Source organism: Nicotiana sylvestris, chromosome 6 (genome assembly GCF_000393655.2).
Source record: "Nicotiana sylvestris chromosome 6, ASM39365v2, whole genome shotgun sequence".
Lineage (NCBI taxonomy): Eukaryota > Viridiplantae > Streptophyta > Magnoliopsida > Solanales > Solanaceae > Nicotiana > Nicotiana sylvestris.
Genome location: NC_091062.1, coordinates 116790723 through 116808235, shown reverse-complemented (window position 1 = coordinate 116808235; position 17513 = coordinate 116790723). Strand labels below are relative to the sequence as shown.

Below are 17513 nucleotides of genomic sequence, written 5' to 3'. Positions count from 1 at the left end.
ACAAAGTTTGCATTTTCAACTACCAGTATAAGATACTTAAACAAAAGGAATTCTAAGCTAAAATACTACACATTACTACACTACAAGGCTCTAAATTTTACTACGCTAAAAGGGTCTACATTTTACTACGCTAAAAAGGTCTAGATTTTACTACACTAAAAATAATCTAAACTAAACATAAATAACAAATAAATTTAATTGCAAATAAAACACAAAACGGCATGAAAACACATATATATAAATCAGGATATTAACAGACAAATTTATTTGACAATTTATATTTTTTTAGAAAACACTAATATTAAATCCGGATAAATTTAACACACTAGTTTCGAAAAAAAAACACAAACCAAAATAGAACACATACAAATCAAATAATATGCATTATTATAAAAGTTTCAACTTAAAATAAGTCGAAATACCTCGATTTAGAATTTTCGGAAAGCAAATAGATTGAAATTTTGACTCCGAAAGTGTGAATCAACAATTAATACGAAGCTCTACTCGAATGTGAGACCTACGTTCTTCACCTTTTATGTGACGGGGGACCCGATTTTTTTTTTAAATAGTGGGCCAGCGGGTATGGGAGTGGGGGACCAAGAAGAAGAAGATATAAAATATTGAGGAAGAAGAAGCAGAATGGTCTTGAAGAAGACGACTCGTTTTTAAAAAAAAAGGGTATAGCGCCAGGTATTTGGGCGCTATACCTGTTAGTGTCAGCTTTCTATTTGGGCGCTATACATTAACGACACAGTTAACGTTAATGTATAGCGCCCAGTATTTGGGCGCTATATATAAAAATGCCATCTTTTTTTTACACCTATTAAGATGCTACTTGTTCAAAAGAACCACATTTTGGTTCCGGACTCCAATGTATAGATAGATTTAGTCAAATTTAGTAAATGTATCCATTTTTTTCATTATGTTAAAAGAATAAAAAGGAAAAACAAAACTTTTGTTGATTATTTGTATTTATCACATTGGACAAGAGAGATACGTCAGTCAGTGAGACGCGTCTCCTTCCCAATCGCCACAGTGACGAGACTTCGAGTTCGGGGCAAGCAATAATACTTTGGGCTTTTGGAGTTTGGTTTAAAATCTCTCATCAGCCCCTTTTTCGCTTTCTTTTTCGATCTTCCTCTCTCTACTCTCATCACCATCAAAGATCAGTAGACGCACTACAATCTCCTCACAGATCTGCGGTAATAAATCTTTTTTCCTTAACACCATTTCGCGCTCTCTATGTTTATCAATTTACCATTGTATTTTTTTACATATATATACAGCTGTCGATTTGTATATCACTTTTTGGTATAGAAAAATGTTAGGGTTTGGGTTTGTTAGTAACTTATCTTTAAAGTTTTACTCGTTTGCATGATTGTTCCTTTTTCTTTTTCAATTTACATGCTGATTAGGCAAATAAGTGTGGAAGAAGTGTATCTAATATTCTTTTGATTGATGTGGATATGTCTCGTTGTTTTTATGTAATTGAAGCAAATGAGATGAAGCTATTTCTTTTTTACCTGGTAAAGAATAATAAAAAATTTAGTTACAAAAATAAGGAGAGTAAAAGTCACCTATTCGATTGTTCCATGACACTAATGAACACGAAATAGCACCCAAGGGCGTGGCCTTTATCGAAGTGGTTAATGAAGTGCGAGGAGAACCATGAGATCTCAGGTTCAAATGCCATTGAAGGCACAAAATACTTTGATTTCTTCCAATTTGCCTAAGCCTTAGTGGGAAGAGATTGCAACTAGTGGGATGTAGCAGGCATCGGTGGAATAGTTGAAGTGCACACAAGTTGGTCCGGACACCACCTTCATAAAATATAACACGAACTTTGCAAATACTTTATGTGAGTTTCGAAAATCTAGCATGGTATTATGGAGGATGATGGTAACTTTTTCAAATTCTTCGTGGGGGTAGTGCTGGCAATTTTAACCCAAAATTATTTGACCTGCCCTACAGATCCGTAGTAAAGCCGTATCCAACTCGGCCATTCAAAATATTGGTAATTTGGGTTCATCCCGTATTTGCCCTACAAATTCGTAGTAAAGACGTATCCAACTCGGCCATTTAAAATATTGGTAATGTGGGTTCATCCCGTATTCAACGCGTAATAAAAAGGTCCAGTTTGGGGTAAAAATGATTTGAAAACGGGTCAAGTGCACACCAAGAAACCAATCACCTGATAAGTTCACAACAACAACAACAACAACGACAATAACAAGAAACCCAGTGAAATCCCACAAAGTAGGATCTGGGGAAGGTAGAGTGTACACAAACCTTACCTCTACTTGTTAAGTTCATAATGATTTTGGATATTGCCTAATAAAGTCAAAATGAAGTATATAGAAGTATAGAATAGATTGTACTCGGGAAACCACCTAAACCTATGGAGTTCTATTGCCAGTGCCAAATTTACGTTTGAGGCTGAAATTGACACCTTGCCTTTTCAGTTGACGTGTTCAAGTATTTCAAGTGACTTTCTGTTATTCCATTAGACAAGGACAATTTCTTTGTTTTGAATTAATGCACTAGAGTTTCTCTCGTTGGAGCCGAAGAATAAATGCCTTCATACCCAAATTGGTTGACTGCTCTATCCGCCCGTAATAAACTCTTATCCAACTCGCCCATTCAAAATATGTGTAATATGGGTTTAACCAATATTCTACCCGTAGTAAAATGGGTTGAATACAGGTTAGAAATGGATTGAAAACAGGTCAAGTTCTCACTAAAAAATCTTTCACATGGTACGCTCACACTCTTTGGGACATTGTCTGATGAAGCCAAATATGAAGCATATAGAAGTATAAAACATAGTCTAAGTTGCTTCGACACGGCAGTTTAGGTGCTGCACCTGTGTTGACACGACACTAGCATGGGTGTGGGTATGAGATCCGTATTAGATCTGGCCAATCAATTTTGGGTACTTTGACCACGACGGATGGAAAAATTTGAGACGAGATACAATTTGATTCCCGAAATCAGAACCAAAACAAGGGTTAATTTGAAGAAGATAGCATATCTTATCTAGTAAATCAATACTTTACTTATCTACAACTTGAGAATAAAAAAAATCCACATTTTACAAGCTATATGTAAGTATTCCAATAAATTTCTCATAATTTAGAGATATTTTTTTCTTTTTTGAATTATTTTTAGTCGGATCCCCACACCCGTATCCGTACTAGGATCCATATCCCCGAATCTTAGAATTTACATCTCGAAGGATCTGATCTCTAGATCTGCACCCGTGTCGGACACCCACACCCGTGTCCGAGCAACATAGAACAGAGTGTCCTGGAGCCTGGAGTTAATTTCTAGTGCCAAATCTTGGTCTTCTTTGAGGGTGAAATTGAGACCTCGCCATTTCAGATGACGTGTTCAAGTATCTTAACCGACTTTCTATTATTGCCTTAGACAGGGATAATTTCTTCATATCAAATAAATAGAGTAGAGTTCTGCCAAAGTTTAATGCATAAAATTAATGGTGGATACTACTTGAGTATATGCATTGATCCCAATATTCAGTCTGATTAAAAAGAAGGAAAGAGAGTAATTTTGGTACCTATTGGATGCACCTAATTGTGTAGTAGAATATGTTATTATGCTTTGTCGCATGACAAAAAAGATTGTGAAGAATTAAAACTCTGAGAAATTTAATTTATATCAACTGTATCTTTTTTACATTACTCATAATTCTATTTGCATGTCATTACCAAAATATACTACTTTTCCTTTTATATATAAACCACCAGAAATGGAAAGAATCTTCCTAGTCAATGTTTTAAATGTTAACGAGTTGTACCTTTCTAAATGACTTATCTTATTTGCTTAATTTCTCCTTCTCTTTGCTAGAAAATTAGTGAAATTGAGCTCGTGTTTGATTTATTGATTGCTGTAGATTTTTACTATAATGATGAACTACTTTAGGGTAAAGACGATGATCCACTGTTCATATCTCTTTTTTGGAATAGAAGGATCTTCAAGATCGCTAGTAAATATTCTTGCACATTGAAAGAGTTCGAGCCAACCAATGTTGTGATGGAAATCCAATAGAATGTGTGAGTAATTCAGAATATCAGTTCCATTTTAATTGTTTATTGTAAATTAATGTATAAAATGCGAACGGATTTTTTCCTCACACCCCTATATAAAATCGGTCAAACCTCTTTGGCCCAAACTGTTAATTACCCAATTAGCTTTGACCCACATTAAATATGCGCTGATTAGGTTATGAACCATTTTTGTTCAACCATTTTCAACTTGCCCAAATGCAATCCAATCCGGGCATTTGCTACCACCAGTGAACATTGTGTGTTCTATTATCTGCATGTTTAAGAGTATGTATCTATGTGCTTGGTGGATGTCTCAGCAGGTTTCAAGGCTTTGGTTTTTCTTTTTCCTATTTTTGCATTTAATACGTGATGATGTTTTATTCTTTCGATCATTTTGACTGTAACGACTAATAATATCTTTTGACTGTCTATTCAATCATATCCCTTTACAGATTATAGGTAATTACACATTGGGAAGGCTTCAAAATTATTCTCCCAAAACATTTCTGAAGAAAAGGAAAAGGGAAGCAGCTGTTGCCAAGGAAATTTTTCTGCATGACCTCTTGACATTTCTGCAATGTCAGGGTTACTCAATGTATTCATCTTTCTATATAATGCTCATTAGCTTTTTGATACTCGGGTTCTGATTTTGTATTTGCTGCTTTCTGTTGGATTCTTTTTATCACTTTCCTCTGTTTGGAAGAACATATTTGAGCATGTCTATCCACCTTATCTCTTGGATTTTCAAAACTATTTGTTTGTCACTGCGAGGGTGAAGATTCTTTTATGTGATCAATCTTATTTCGTTTGTTTTGTTAAGATTTTTACTTTTGATGCAAGTTTTATTTTGTTTATTAAGTAGGTTAACTTGCACTCTGTGTTCGTTGCTTAATGGTGATATTGTTGCCAGTGCTACACCATTCTCTTTTACAAAAACTATAATTATGCGTCAATCCTGAATTAGTCGAGGTTATACTTTAAAGTTAATCCTCCTAATTTATGTTGAGCAATTGATCAGAAGATGCCATCTCCTATCAACACTTGTTGGGAATTATATTAATACATACATTTAACCTAGATCATGTTTTTATCCTTTCCCTCTTGATCATTCTAGCTTATACATTTTTCTCTCCCCTTTTTGTGTCCGAGCTTTGGTACAAGCTGTATATGTGTTTACCTCAAGCTTTGCTGTATATGTGATTCCCGTAGTCCTGCTTTAATAGTTCTTTATTTCCTCATTCTATCACCAAGATCTCTATAGTCATGGTCGTAGGCCTTTACACACCTTGAACTTCACTTGTTACTCTCTCAATTCAACTTGACATTTCCTTATAATTCATTAGCTTTTAAGTCCCATACTCCCTCCCTCTATTGTTTGTCCATAAATGCTACTACTTGGTTTGTGCTTTTTAGTGTCCACTATTGAATTTTCGGTTGCATGTCATTCTTCTCAGTTTTCTTTTTCGCTCACTCTTTTGCTTCACATCCAGGTAAATTAGTTTGTGTTGGATGGTTAAAACTTCTTCTGGGATGTCAATGCGGTCCTTACATTTGACCATGTCATTTATTTCTGATAAGGATGGAATTAATTTGGTTATGGTTACCTCACACAAATATTTTCCATGTGATTTCCTTTTTTACAATAGGTGTAGCTAAAGCTAGATCACAAGGTGACCTCACACAAATATTTTCCATGTGATTTCCTTTTTTACAATTGGTGTAGCTAAAGCTAAATCACAAGGTGATACAAACTTTGAAATAGTGTTTCGTTCTTCATTCCTAGCACGATGACCATATTCCAATATATTAGGTTGGATCTATCACTATATCTACCCATATGTCCATTTAGGTCTCCCCCAATAAACATCAGTAAAGATCTGGTCGTCACTCGGGATCCTTTGAACCAAGGTATTCGTTATTGTTAGGACCTGGTTTAGTTATCTCATCTAAGTCTCTTTGGGGAGCAAAATCTTTTTAATCCAACATAATTTTTTGAAGAAATCACAAATTTTGTTAGAAATGAAATAGATCCAAAGTGATCTGTCCCTTCCCCCAACCGCGCACATAGCAGGAGTTTGCTGTATCGAGTTGGCCTTCTATAAATTATGACGGGAACTTTGATATAGAATGAAGATTACTAGTATTATTAAGGAGGTAAACTGACGTTAGCTATTTGGTAATGGATACAAGTGGCGTGCTAGTTTCCTCTCGTTTCCTTTTGACCAAAGTATCGATATCTTTCTAGAATTTATTTTTCCCCATATTTAGCCCTATTTGTGGAGGATAGACACTAAGCATTAATTTTTTCATTTAGAACAAATTTTATGAGGGAAACTTTGGTGTAGAACAAATTGCTGTTCGAAAATGCAGATTGTAAGTATATCTTTATGCTACTTGAAAATACAAAGTGTCATGCTATGTTCCCCTAGTTTCACCAGAAATGAAGCATGTCGCCTTAATCTTTGTGGCATCTGAATGTTTTTGTTGGTTTGGTGTTCACGTTGTCTATGTCATTCTGACTGCTCTTATGAAAGTCTTTAGAGATATGAAGGGTGGACATCAACGTTGGGCTTCTGAACATATAATAAAGGAAATTGCTAAGTGACAACTACTCAGAATTTATTTTCTGGAATAGGCTGAGGTGCTGAGCTAGTCATTGGAACTTCCAAAATGTTTTTTTTTGCTATGTGCTGTCAAAACATGAGATCTGATTTTGATGGATCCCCTGGCATTTTATTTTTTATGATATCTCTCTGTAATGCACTTCCTGTATACACTTTGCTTAAAGTATACATGGCTCTTGTTTTTCTGGAAACCCTAAACCCTACAAGGAAACTACATGTTGCGCCAAATGAGTACTGAGAACCTATTTTGCTCGGACTCTCTAAACATGTTGCTGTGTGTTTGTTGGATCCTCCAAAATTTATGCATTTTTTTGGACGATCTGACACGGGTGCGACAATGTTTTGGAGAGTCCGCGCAACATAGCTGAGAACTTCAACCTCTTATTGAACATTGGTCAAAGTTTGACCTTTCGACTGCGTGGTCGCATGAGCCTCTTGTTCAATGTATGACTTGTTCTTTTTGACTGATAAATCAGATATTCTTGTTTGCATCCATTTTAGATGGCTCGTTGATGCATGAAATGGGTGTTGCTGAACTGCTATAATGTTTAGTGGTTCATGCTTAAAATTATTTTTGATTTAATTGTAGTCATCTCTAAACGGGTCAGCTTCAAATCTCCCTGACAACACCGGACGCTCATTTCCTTCATCTTTCTCTCCTCAATCTGGTGCAGCTTCCCCTCTTTATCATCACTCTGGTGAGTTGTTTTCTGTATTGTTCTTACTTTCTGATTTTGAAGCAAATGTACTAGCAAACTTCTTTGTCACAGGAAATATTCAGGGCCTTCATAACATGCATGGGAGTTTTAATGTTCCTAACATGTCGGGTACACTTGGTTCAAGAAACACAACAATAAATAATGTCCCTTCAAGCGGTGTCCAGCAATCTGGAAATAGCCTCTCTAGTGGTCGTTTTGCATCAAATAATATTCCCGTAGCCCTTTCACAGGTTTGTCTATTTCTTTTTTGTTCAGGAGAATAATGGAAAAATAATAGAAAAAATCTCTCTAAGATGGTAATTGTTGTTAATTTCTCGGTTTGGTTTCTCTCCCCCGGTTTAAACTTAATGTGAGATGTTGGAGAAAATACTTCTGAAAAATTGAGAAGAAGTTTTGATTTTGAATGTTGTAATTTGATTTGGGAAGTGGAGTTTTTAGTGAAGATCTTGAGAGACATGCTACTATTAGTTTAAACCATTTCAAGCATTGACTACAATTAGCTTTCGAGATCTTCCTGCATCTGTTTTTTTCCTTCTCTTTTCTCATTCTTTATTCACGGCAGGCTAACAAACTCTAGAGCTCAACCTTCATTGCATTGCATATCTCTGTTGCAGATATCCCAAGGAAGTTCTCATGGTCATTCCAGCATTACAAGTAGAGGTGGTATGAGTGTTGTTGGTAACACGGGATATAGTAGTAACACTAATGGTGTTGGGGGTTCTATTCCTGGAATTCTGCCAACCTCTGCGGCCATTGGTAATCGAAGCTCTGTTCCAGGCCTTGGCATGTCCCCAATTTTGGGAAATGCTGGTCCAAGGATGTCAAACTCAGTTGGAAATATAGTTGGAGGCAACATTGGGAGAAGCATCAGCTCTGGTGCAGGATTGTCTGTGCCTGGTCTTGCTTCTAGACTAAATTTGACTGCGAACAGTGGTTCTGGAAATTTAAATGTTCAAGGATCTAATAGGCTAATGAGTGGTGTCCTCCAGCAAGGTAAATTTGCCTGAAATGCTGATAGTTTCTCTTCTTTTTGTTGTGTTAGTTTCTCTATCTTGCTGTCTGTTCTTTGTTTTAATATCCAAAACATTTACTGATGTTATTTTCATGCTTTACATAGGCTTAGCTAGTTTCGTTCTTTCTTGAATGCAGTACCTAATTTGAAATATAGACGTTTAAATTTTTTTAATAAATTCCTTTACATATCTTTTTTGGTCCTTTTTTCTAAATTTTGTGAACTGAAAATTTCTATGTAGCTTTAACTTGAAATATGAAGAGGATATTCTTTGCTGGTAGTTGGTTATAGGTAGAAGTTTTTCCAGGCAAACAGTCTTCAATTCCTCTTTTTTTTTTTTTTTTTTTTTTTTGGGGGGGGGGGAATATGAATCATCTCCCTTAGCTTTGGGTTTGTGATGTATGTCTTGACCTTGGAAAGTATATACATAACCGCCTCATTCCACCTTCAAAAGTAGGATTGGTTCTAACCTTACTTTCCTTAAAAAACACAGTAGCCAAAATGGCCCATTTCAACATACGACGAAGAAAAAGTTAAAAACATGGAGAAGTTGAACAAAAATAATATAAGAGTTGCCCTCTCCTTCCCCCATTTTCACCTTTACTACATAACACTAATTGGGAGGACGGAGGAAAGAAGAGGAATAGGGGTAGAAGGAAATAATTGGGGTATTTATGTTCAATATGCCAAATTTGTACATTTGGATTTGAAATATGCATTTTAACTTTATTTACATAATGTTGAGAAGGTTATGTATACATTTATGAGATGTTATGTTTATATTTACATTGGCTGGGTGATTTATGTACCTCCAGTGTTGTGAAGAGCGTGAAGCGAGGAAAAGCGACAACCCCCATTTCACGAAAAGCGAGAAGCGAAGCGCTCGCTTTTTTTAAGTGAAGCGGAATTAAAAAAAAGTTTAAAATAAATACTGCATAGACAACACATGTAATTGTAAGCAAATGTTCAATACTTCAATTAAAAAACTAAAGAGTAGCATCAATTAAAACACAAAAAGAGCATCATATTCTTCTGCAAGATTGTCAAATTCTTGTATTCCACTATCATTATCATATTGCTCGTCATCTTCTTCAACTTCATCTTCTTCAACTTCATCTTCTTCATCAACTAGAGACAAAGTAGCTGCCTGTTTTCCCTTCCTATGTGAACTTGAAGTTGAGGTACTCCCCCTCAAACCATAAATCCTCTCCCCAATTCCATGCGCCTCCGCAACATCACCCCAAGTGAAATCAGAAGTATCCTCAAATACTTCTTCATCTGCATGATCTTCCGGGACTCCAGTTAGCCATTCATTAGCATCATCGATGTTGTCCAAACTAATTGGATCAATTACATTGCGAGCGTTGTAACGACGCCTCAATGTTCTATTGTAGTTAATGAAGACTAGATCATTGAGACGCTTCAAGGTTAGTTTGTTCCTCTTTTTGGTATGAATCTGCAAATAATAAGTAATTAGTAAGATTAGGACAATTGAGATATAATTTAATTATCTCAATATACTAAATCTTTCTTATTAGTTCTTGCATGCTCAAACACGTTCCAATTCCTTTCACACCCGGATGAGCTACATGTTAGACTTAGAACCTTGCTGGCAAACTTTTGTAAATCTGGAGTGGAATGACCATATTGCCTCCACCATTCAACTGTAGAAGTAGAACAAATTTTCAAAACATAATATTGATAAAGAAATAACTTATTAACTATAAAACAACATATAAGCACTCACTCACCTGATGACTTCGTCTTTCTTTGTCTAATGGCCATGTTTTTTCCAAAAAGTTGCTCAGCATTCTTATAAATACTAAATTGCTATGTGATTTTATCTTGCACGGATTCTTCAGGTATCAACTTCTCAATACATTCATGGTATCCATTCCACAAAAGTTCATCTCCTAGAATCCTCTCTTCATTGTCATAAAACAGTTCCGGGTTCAAAACAAGTCCAACTGCATGCAAAGGGCTATGAAGCTTACTATCCCACCTTTTATCTATGATCTCAAAGACTCTTTTGTATTTTCTTTGATCACTAATAGAGGCTTGAATAGCCTCCTTTGCCCTATCAATTACTTCGTACAGGTAGCCCATTTGTGGCCTTTGCTCCCCATCCACCAAAAGAAGCACTTTAACTAAAGGACCACCAATCTTCAATGCATGAATCACATTGTTCCAGAATGAAGGAGTAAGTATAATATATGCAGATTCTTACTCATCTGAAACATACAACTTCTTCAAATTGCTTTTTTGCTCATACATCCTAGCCAAAGTCAAGAAAGCAGTAGCAAATCTTGTCTTTGCAGGTTTCACCAAGCTTCTTTGGTTAGTGAATCTCTTCATCATGTTCAATAACAAAGGCCTTTGAACAATATAGGAATGCACTCTAATTACCTGATTAAAGACAGTACTGAAGGGTCTTTTCTTGAAAATATCACCGAAGATCAAATTAACAGAATGTGCTGCACATGGAGTCCAATAGATATGCGGGTAGCAAGCAGACATCATATCACCAGCTTTAACATTTTCACTGGCGTTGTCCGTGACAACTTGAACAACATTTTTTGCTCCAATAGAGTCTATTTTACTCTTGTACAAGGAGTACATTTTGGTTGAATCAGTCGAAGAGTCGCTTGCATCAACGGACTCAAGAAACAGGCTTCCCTTAGGAGAATTCACCAAGATATTGATGATCATTTTTCCATTTCTCGCCGTCCACATATCCATCATAATGGAACAACCAAACATGTTCCATTCTACTTTGTGTTCCTCCACGATTTTGTTTACCTCTGCCACCTCTTTTTTTAGATATGGCCCTCTAACTTCATAATAAGTTGGAGGCTTCATTCCTGGGCCATATTGGCCTATGACCTCAATAAAAGCAGCAAAAGTGTTAGTATAATTAACACAATTAAAAGGAAGACCTGCATCATACATCCACCTGGCAAAAAAGGTAACTGCACGGTCCCTCAAAATCGCTTTGGCATCAACTTGAGGATTACCACTTTTTCCCCCCTTATCTCCAGATTTTTGCGGGAAGTAACAATCCATAGGACCTTTGGTCTTGCCAGTAGATCCACAACTAGAAGACATTGGTGGAAGCATCCTTCCCCGCTTTTGTGATTTTGGTGGAAGCGACAAAGCATCGTCACCTTCTTCTGTTTCATCATCATCATCATCAAGATTATAAAGTTCTTGTTCATGAATCATTTGAGTCTTTAACTCTTTCTTTTTTGGAAGGTAAGCTTTCAATTCTTCCTTCACATGCCCCGGAACTTTAGGACAAGATGCGACATTTGGATCACCATTGATTAGATGCGCTTTTTGACGATAGATTCCTCCATTTGTAATCTTATCACAAAAAGACATCTAATGGCTATCTTGTTGGTCTCGTTAACTCTTGTAGAGTAAGCCCAAGCCGGGTCTTTCCTATCTTCTTTTGGCGCCATTAAAAGATCAACTACATAACACATAAGAAAGGCAATAAGAACTAAGAATAAAAGATATAATAATTGGCAGAAACTTGGCAGAATTTTTCTGAAAAAAATTCGCCAGCATTTCGGCGCTTTTTGGAAAAAGAAAAAGAAAAAGAAAAAGAAAAAGAAAAAGAAAAAGAAAAAGAAAAAGAAAAAGAAAAAGAAGAAGAAGAATGAAAATAAAAAGTGCAGAACATACCTGTTGAAAGTTGTTGTTGTACTGTTGAAGAAGAAGAACCCTAATTTGAAGAAGATAAATCACTGCTTGAAGTTATTGAAAAAGAGAAGAAATCGCTGCTGCTAAAGAACCCTAGTTTCTCTGTCGCTGCTGAAGAAGTCGAAGAAGTCTAGAGAACTAAAACAGAACCAAGTTTTTAATTAAATAGGGCTTTGAGTCTTTTAAATCAAAAAGCGTCCGCTCGCTTCTTCTCGCTTCACCGCTTCTCGCTTTTTACAGAGAAGCAGCCGCTTTTAATGGTAGAAGCGCCGACCCTTCCGCTTCGCTTCTCGCTTTAAGCGAGGAAGCGCTCGCTTTTTTTATCACTGTGTACCTCAAGCTAAAAACTGAGGGGAGTAATTCCTTTTTTGGGTTTAAAAAACAAACTGAGATTATCCTATTCAATTGTTTATTTACAGAGGCTGGGCTGCTTATGTGGCACTAATTGAGGGAGAATCCTCTTTAACCTTTTCTTCTTCTTTTTTTAACTCAAAAAAGTAGTTTCAAATAAGGCTTGTTTTTTTAAAGCTAGTGTTAAAATTTATACAGTTTCTGCTTCGTTCTTCGATAACCTCCTTTTGTAGCTATTGGCTATTTGAGCCTTGAACTGTTGATTTCGTGCTCTTCATTTCACATGTTTTTGATTTTTTTTTCCCACCATCGACCTCGCCTTTCTTAGGACTTCCTCAGTATTTAAGAGGCACATTATTATTTGATTCTGTTTAAATTCAGTATGTAAATATGCTTTGATGGTACTTACTTTTAGCTGCTTTTGCCATTAATTCTGCATAAAGTTGTTGTTTGTAGATTTTAAGGTGAACTAGGCACCTACAATATATATTATGTTGTAGGTCAATCTATCGTCTATGCTAACGGTACCATCTGCATTCAGCCTCTCCGCAGGTAATGTCTATGTTTGGTAATTCATATCCTCCTGCTGGTGGTCCACTATCTCAGAACCATATCCAAGCAGTCGGCAACCTTAATTCTATGGGAATGCTGAATGATCTGAATTCAAATGATGGGTCTCCATTTGATATAAACGATTTCCCTCAGCTAAGCAGCCGACCTAGTTCTGCTGGAGGGCCTCAAGGACAATTGGGTAATCAGAGTGCCTTTCCTTCCTGATTTCTGCGCAAGTGATTTTATTTTACAATTCATTCAGAGTACTGAGGAAGGAACAATCTCAGGTTCACTGCGAAAACAAATTGTTCAACAAAATCAGGAATTCAGCATTCAAAATGAAGATTTCCCAGCCTTGCCTGGATTTAAAGGTGCTTATATGCATGCACAAAGCTCTTCTCATGCTTTCTTAAGTTGATAAATCACTCAGCATATATAACTTTGGTATGACAATTTGTTCGGTGGGGTCAAAAAGGCAAGGGTGGGAGGACGGAAATAGAGGGACATGAGTCATTTCGCTGTTTTGTTAAGAAACAACCTACCAGGGAAAGTGAAAGTGGAAGGGTGCATACCCCTCTGCGCGAGCCTTTTCATTTCTTTAATTGAGTGGAGAGCAAAGGTATCTGATTTACTCCCCTTTAAGTTGCGCCAATCAGCGTGAAATGAATGACAAATACTTCGGAGTAGGTAAGTCAACCAAAGCCCTTTTCCTTTGCCCTTTCATCCCTTCCCTTGAAACAAACGTAGTGTTGGTGGATCTGAATTCTCAATTCCTAGTATGACTGGTTGATGTCGCACCCCACCAGCTAAACTTTCTCACTAGTCCTGGGCTTTATTTGGTGTATAGCTCCCTTTTATTTTCTGGGGGGAGTGCTAGGAATTATGTTCAGCATGCTTATGGGGCTTTATTCCGTAGTTGTTTCTTTTATATTTTTGTCTTGCTTTATGCATGGAAATGTTCCTATCTTGCATGTTAAGTCTACTAAGTGCAATTGCTCTCGTGTTTGCTTAGGTGGCAATGCTGATTATGGTATGGATCTACACCAGAAAGAACAACTCCATGATAATACTCTTTCTATGATGCAGCAGCAGCAGTTCTCTGTAAACACAAAAAAACTGGATTACTATTTTAAATGCTGTGTTTACTAGTAAATGGTTTTAGCCTCATGACTCTGTCCTCGATTGCTCAATCTTTCATAAACTAATGCGCAGATGGGCAGATCTGGTGGCTTTAACTTGGGAGGGACATACTCATCACTTCGCACACAGCAGCAACAGCAACAGCAACATGCCCCATCGGTGAGTAATAGTGGTCTCTCTTTTTCAAATGTTAACAACCAGGATCCACTATATTTACATGGTTCAGATGTCTTCTCGTCATCGCACTCCAGTTATCACCAACAGGTGCATTACTCTTACATTTTTGCTCTTATTTGTTTCATGTTCTTCTGTGTGTCTTTCTCTTTATATTTTGGGGTGCTATTGAGGTGAGATATGTATCACATGCACTCTGCATAAAGAGAGATTGAAGCCCTCCTGTGTTGGAGACTTCCCTTCCTTTTAAAAAAAAAAAATCATGTTTTCCCCTTAACTATTTCTGTTTGGAGGTTTCTTTTATTTACTTATTCTTGTTTGGGTCAGGTGGGGTTTTGGGGGGTGGGGGAGTTGAGGTTGGTATTCCTTTGTTGCCTTTTGTGTTCTTCATTCTGTGGAGAAGTATGTGTATTTTTCTGAGTACATGTACGAGACTGGTTATTCCAAACCAAAAATTCGATTTTATCAGAAGAGCCACCTCCTACCCTTCCGGGGTAGGGGTAAGGTCTGCGTACATCCTACCCTCCCCAGACCCCACTAGTGGGATTTTACTGGGTATGTTGTTGTTGTTGTTGTTGCCACCTTCTTCTGAAGCATGACTGAGTTGAGTTGTGACGTGGAAAAGCTAGACTTTTGCTAGTATTACGCTGAAGTTTTTTCTATATTAAGTGTAATTTGTGGTGCATGCTATAAGTTCTGTATTCATACAGCTTTAAGTGATACTTTACTCGCTTTTCACTTTATTTGATTCAGTCTGGAGGACCTCCTGGTATCGGGTTACGACCTCTTAATTCTCCAAGTACTGTTTCTGGTATTGGCTCATACGATCAGCTTATCCAGCAGTATCAACAACATCAGAGTCAATCCCAATTTCGACTGCAGCAAATGTCTGCTTTAGGTCAGCCGTACAGGGATCAGGGCATGAAATCCATGCAGGCCCAAGCTACCCCTGACCCTTTTGGTATGCTTGGTTTACTAAGTGTAATAAGGATGAGCGATCCGGATCTGACTTCTCTTGCACTTGGAATTGATCTAACTACTCTTGGATTGAATTTGAACTCTGCCGAAAATTTACACAAGGCATTTGGTTCCCCATGGTCTGATGAGCCTGCCAAGGGTGATCCAGAATTTACTGTACCGCAATGTTATTATGCCAAGCAACCACCTCCTCTAAATGTGAGTGACCTTGATATTCTTGTTTATCTTCATTCGATTGCCGTTCTTTAAATCTACTAACGCGTTTGAATTGGCTGCAGCAAGCATACTTCTCCAAGTTTCAGTTAGACACTTTGTTTTACATTTTCTACAGGCAAGTCCCTCTCATAAGCAAGTCTAGTTTTTCTTGGCCATAAAATTTGAATCTAGAAATAACTCAATCTGTTATTCATTGCAGCATGCCAAAGGATGAAGCCCAATTATATGCTGCTAATGAATTGTATGCTCTCTTTTCTATGAAAATTGGTTTATAGGGTGCTATTTCGTTGTATTGTAATTCCTAATAGCAATTTAGCTTTCTATTGCTTCTTGGGATCCGCATACAAAATTACTAACCTATTTGTGGATGTTTGACTTGCTTCAGTTGTTAGTTGAATATGCTTGATAACCATTTGCATTATTTATTTCATACAGGTATAATCGGGGCTGGTTTTACCACAGAGAACATCGATTATGGTTTATGAGGGTCGCCAACATGGAGCCTCTTGTCAAGACCAACGCCTATGAGAGAGGATCTTATATATGTTTTGATCCAAACACATGGGAAACAATCCGCAAGGTATGGATTTCGTTCTACGTTTTGAATTTATGTAATTTGAGGTTCTAGTTTTCTGATTTTCTGCAATTCTTTCTTTGCAGGATAATTTTGTGCTCCACTATGAGATGTTGGAAAAAAGACCTCTTCTACCTCAGCACTAACGATTCTGTTCAGCTTATAGTTGTACATTTTTCACATATCCCATTTTCTAGTTCCCACCTGTAGTTTTCTGCTCAATTGGGTTTTTTGGCAGCCATTGTTACTGTAATGTTTTCTCAGTTGGTGGTTACCTGTTGTTTCTTCTAGATGCTGCAAGTCAAAAAGGAAAATATTCCGGAATAATTCTCCCATTTTCCCTGTCGAACCATACTTTTTTGTGGGTGGAAATGCCATTTTTGATATTCTAATTCTAAGCAGGCAGCAGGTCACCATGGCTGCTTAGGATTTAAAGGGTATTTTGGTCAATTCAGTTAGATGGAACATAGTGATTGATTTTCTTCTAGAAATTTTGAATTCCAAGCTAAATGAACTACTGTAGCTCATGCATATATTTTTGTGTCTTGTCTAAATTGCCCTTTGATTATATCATCATCAGTCATTACACATTCTCCAAAACAACTGTCCTAGCGGCCTACTTTGTACTCCCCTACGTGGACCCTACGCTCAGTCCCGCCCAAAATGTTTCTCACCTTTGCATTTGCCAACTGTTCACAGGCTAGCGTTTGGCCATAGATTTCAAATTTATTTTGAAAAATTTAATTTAGGTGAAGTTTGGTTTGAAGATAAAAATGTGTTTGGACATATGTTTTCAAAACATATTTTCCAACTTTATTTTGGAAAAACATGTATATAATTCCCAAGTTTGGGATTTTGGCCCAAAATCAGCAATTGGGATGATTTTGGAATTTGAGATTTTGCCAAAATATAGGCAAAATTTATGGCCAAACATGAATTTTGAAAATAAATCTCAAATTTATTTTGGCAAAACTCATGACCAAACGTGGCCTAAGCTATTGACGTCTGGTTTTGTAATTAGTAATCACGGGAGTCACGTGAATAACTTTTGCTCTTTTATTTGTTTATTATTTTTTTCCAGGGGGGTTGGGGGGTTCACTTTTGCCCGACGAGTAGGGGTGGACGTTCGGTATTTCGGTTCGGTATGTAAGAATTTCGGTGCGGTATTTTGGTATTCGGTTTATCAATTGTGTATACCAAATATCATATACCAAAATATTTCGGTACGGTTCAGTATTTCTTATTTTGGTTCGGTACGGTTTCGGTTTAACAATCAATGAATAATCAATGCTAACAGTGCACATGCACAATTGAAATTTTCACTCTAAAAGAATCTGTTTTCCGATATATAACAGTGCACAAGCACAACTGCACATGGCTGAAACAAGAATAACATATTATATT

General features: G+C 36.9%; 1 protein-coding gene and 1 non-coding gene across 3 annotated transcripts; one reads left to right on the top strand and one right to left on the bottom strand.

Annotated features, from left to right (window-relative positions):
* The first annotated feature begins 1091 nt into the window (after window positions 1-1091).
* On the top strand, window positions 1092-16642 carry LOC104242252 (probable NOT transcription complex subunit VIP2). 2 transcript variants are annotated; one of them, XM_009797281.2, is made up of 14 exons: window positions 1092-1202; window positions 4517-4659; window positions 7278-7386; window positions 7459-7637; window positions 8022-8400; window positions 13017-13226; window positions 13315-13398; window positions 14040-14128; window positions 14240-14326; window positions 15095-15517; window positions 15598-15650; window positions 15735-15776; window positions 15971-16115; window positions 16196-16642. In XM_009797281.2, exons 2-14 carry the CDS (start codon window positions 4642-4644, stop codon window positions 16253-16255), a joined length of 1878 nt encoding a protein of 625 aa, XP_009795583.2. In that variant the 5' UTR covers window positions 1092-1202; window positions 4517-4641; the 3' UTR covers window positions 16256-16642. The 2 variants fall into 2 exon arrangements, with proteins under 2 accessions (XP_009795583.2, XP_009795581.2); XM_009797279.2 differs by having other exon boundaries at window positions 14240-14431.
* On the bottom strand, window positions 7306-7386 carry LOC138872290 (small nucleolar RNA snoR35). Its single transcript, XR_011400753.1, has one exon. It is a non-coding gene; the product is annotated as a small nucleolar RNA snoR35 (small nucleolar RNA).
* Window positions 16643-17513: the final 871 nt, after the last annotated feature.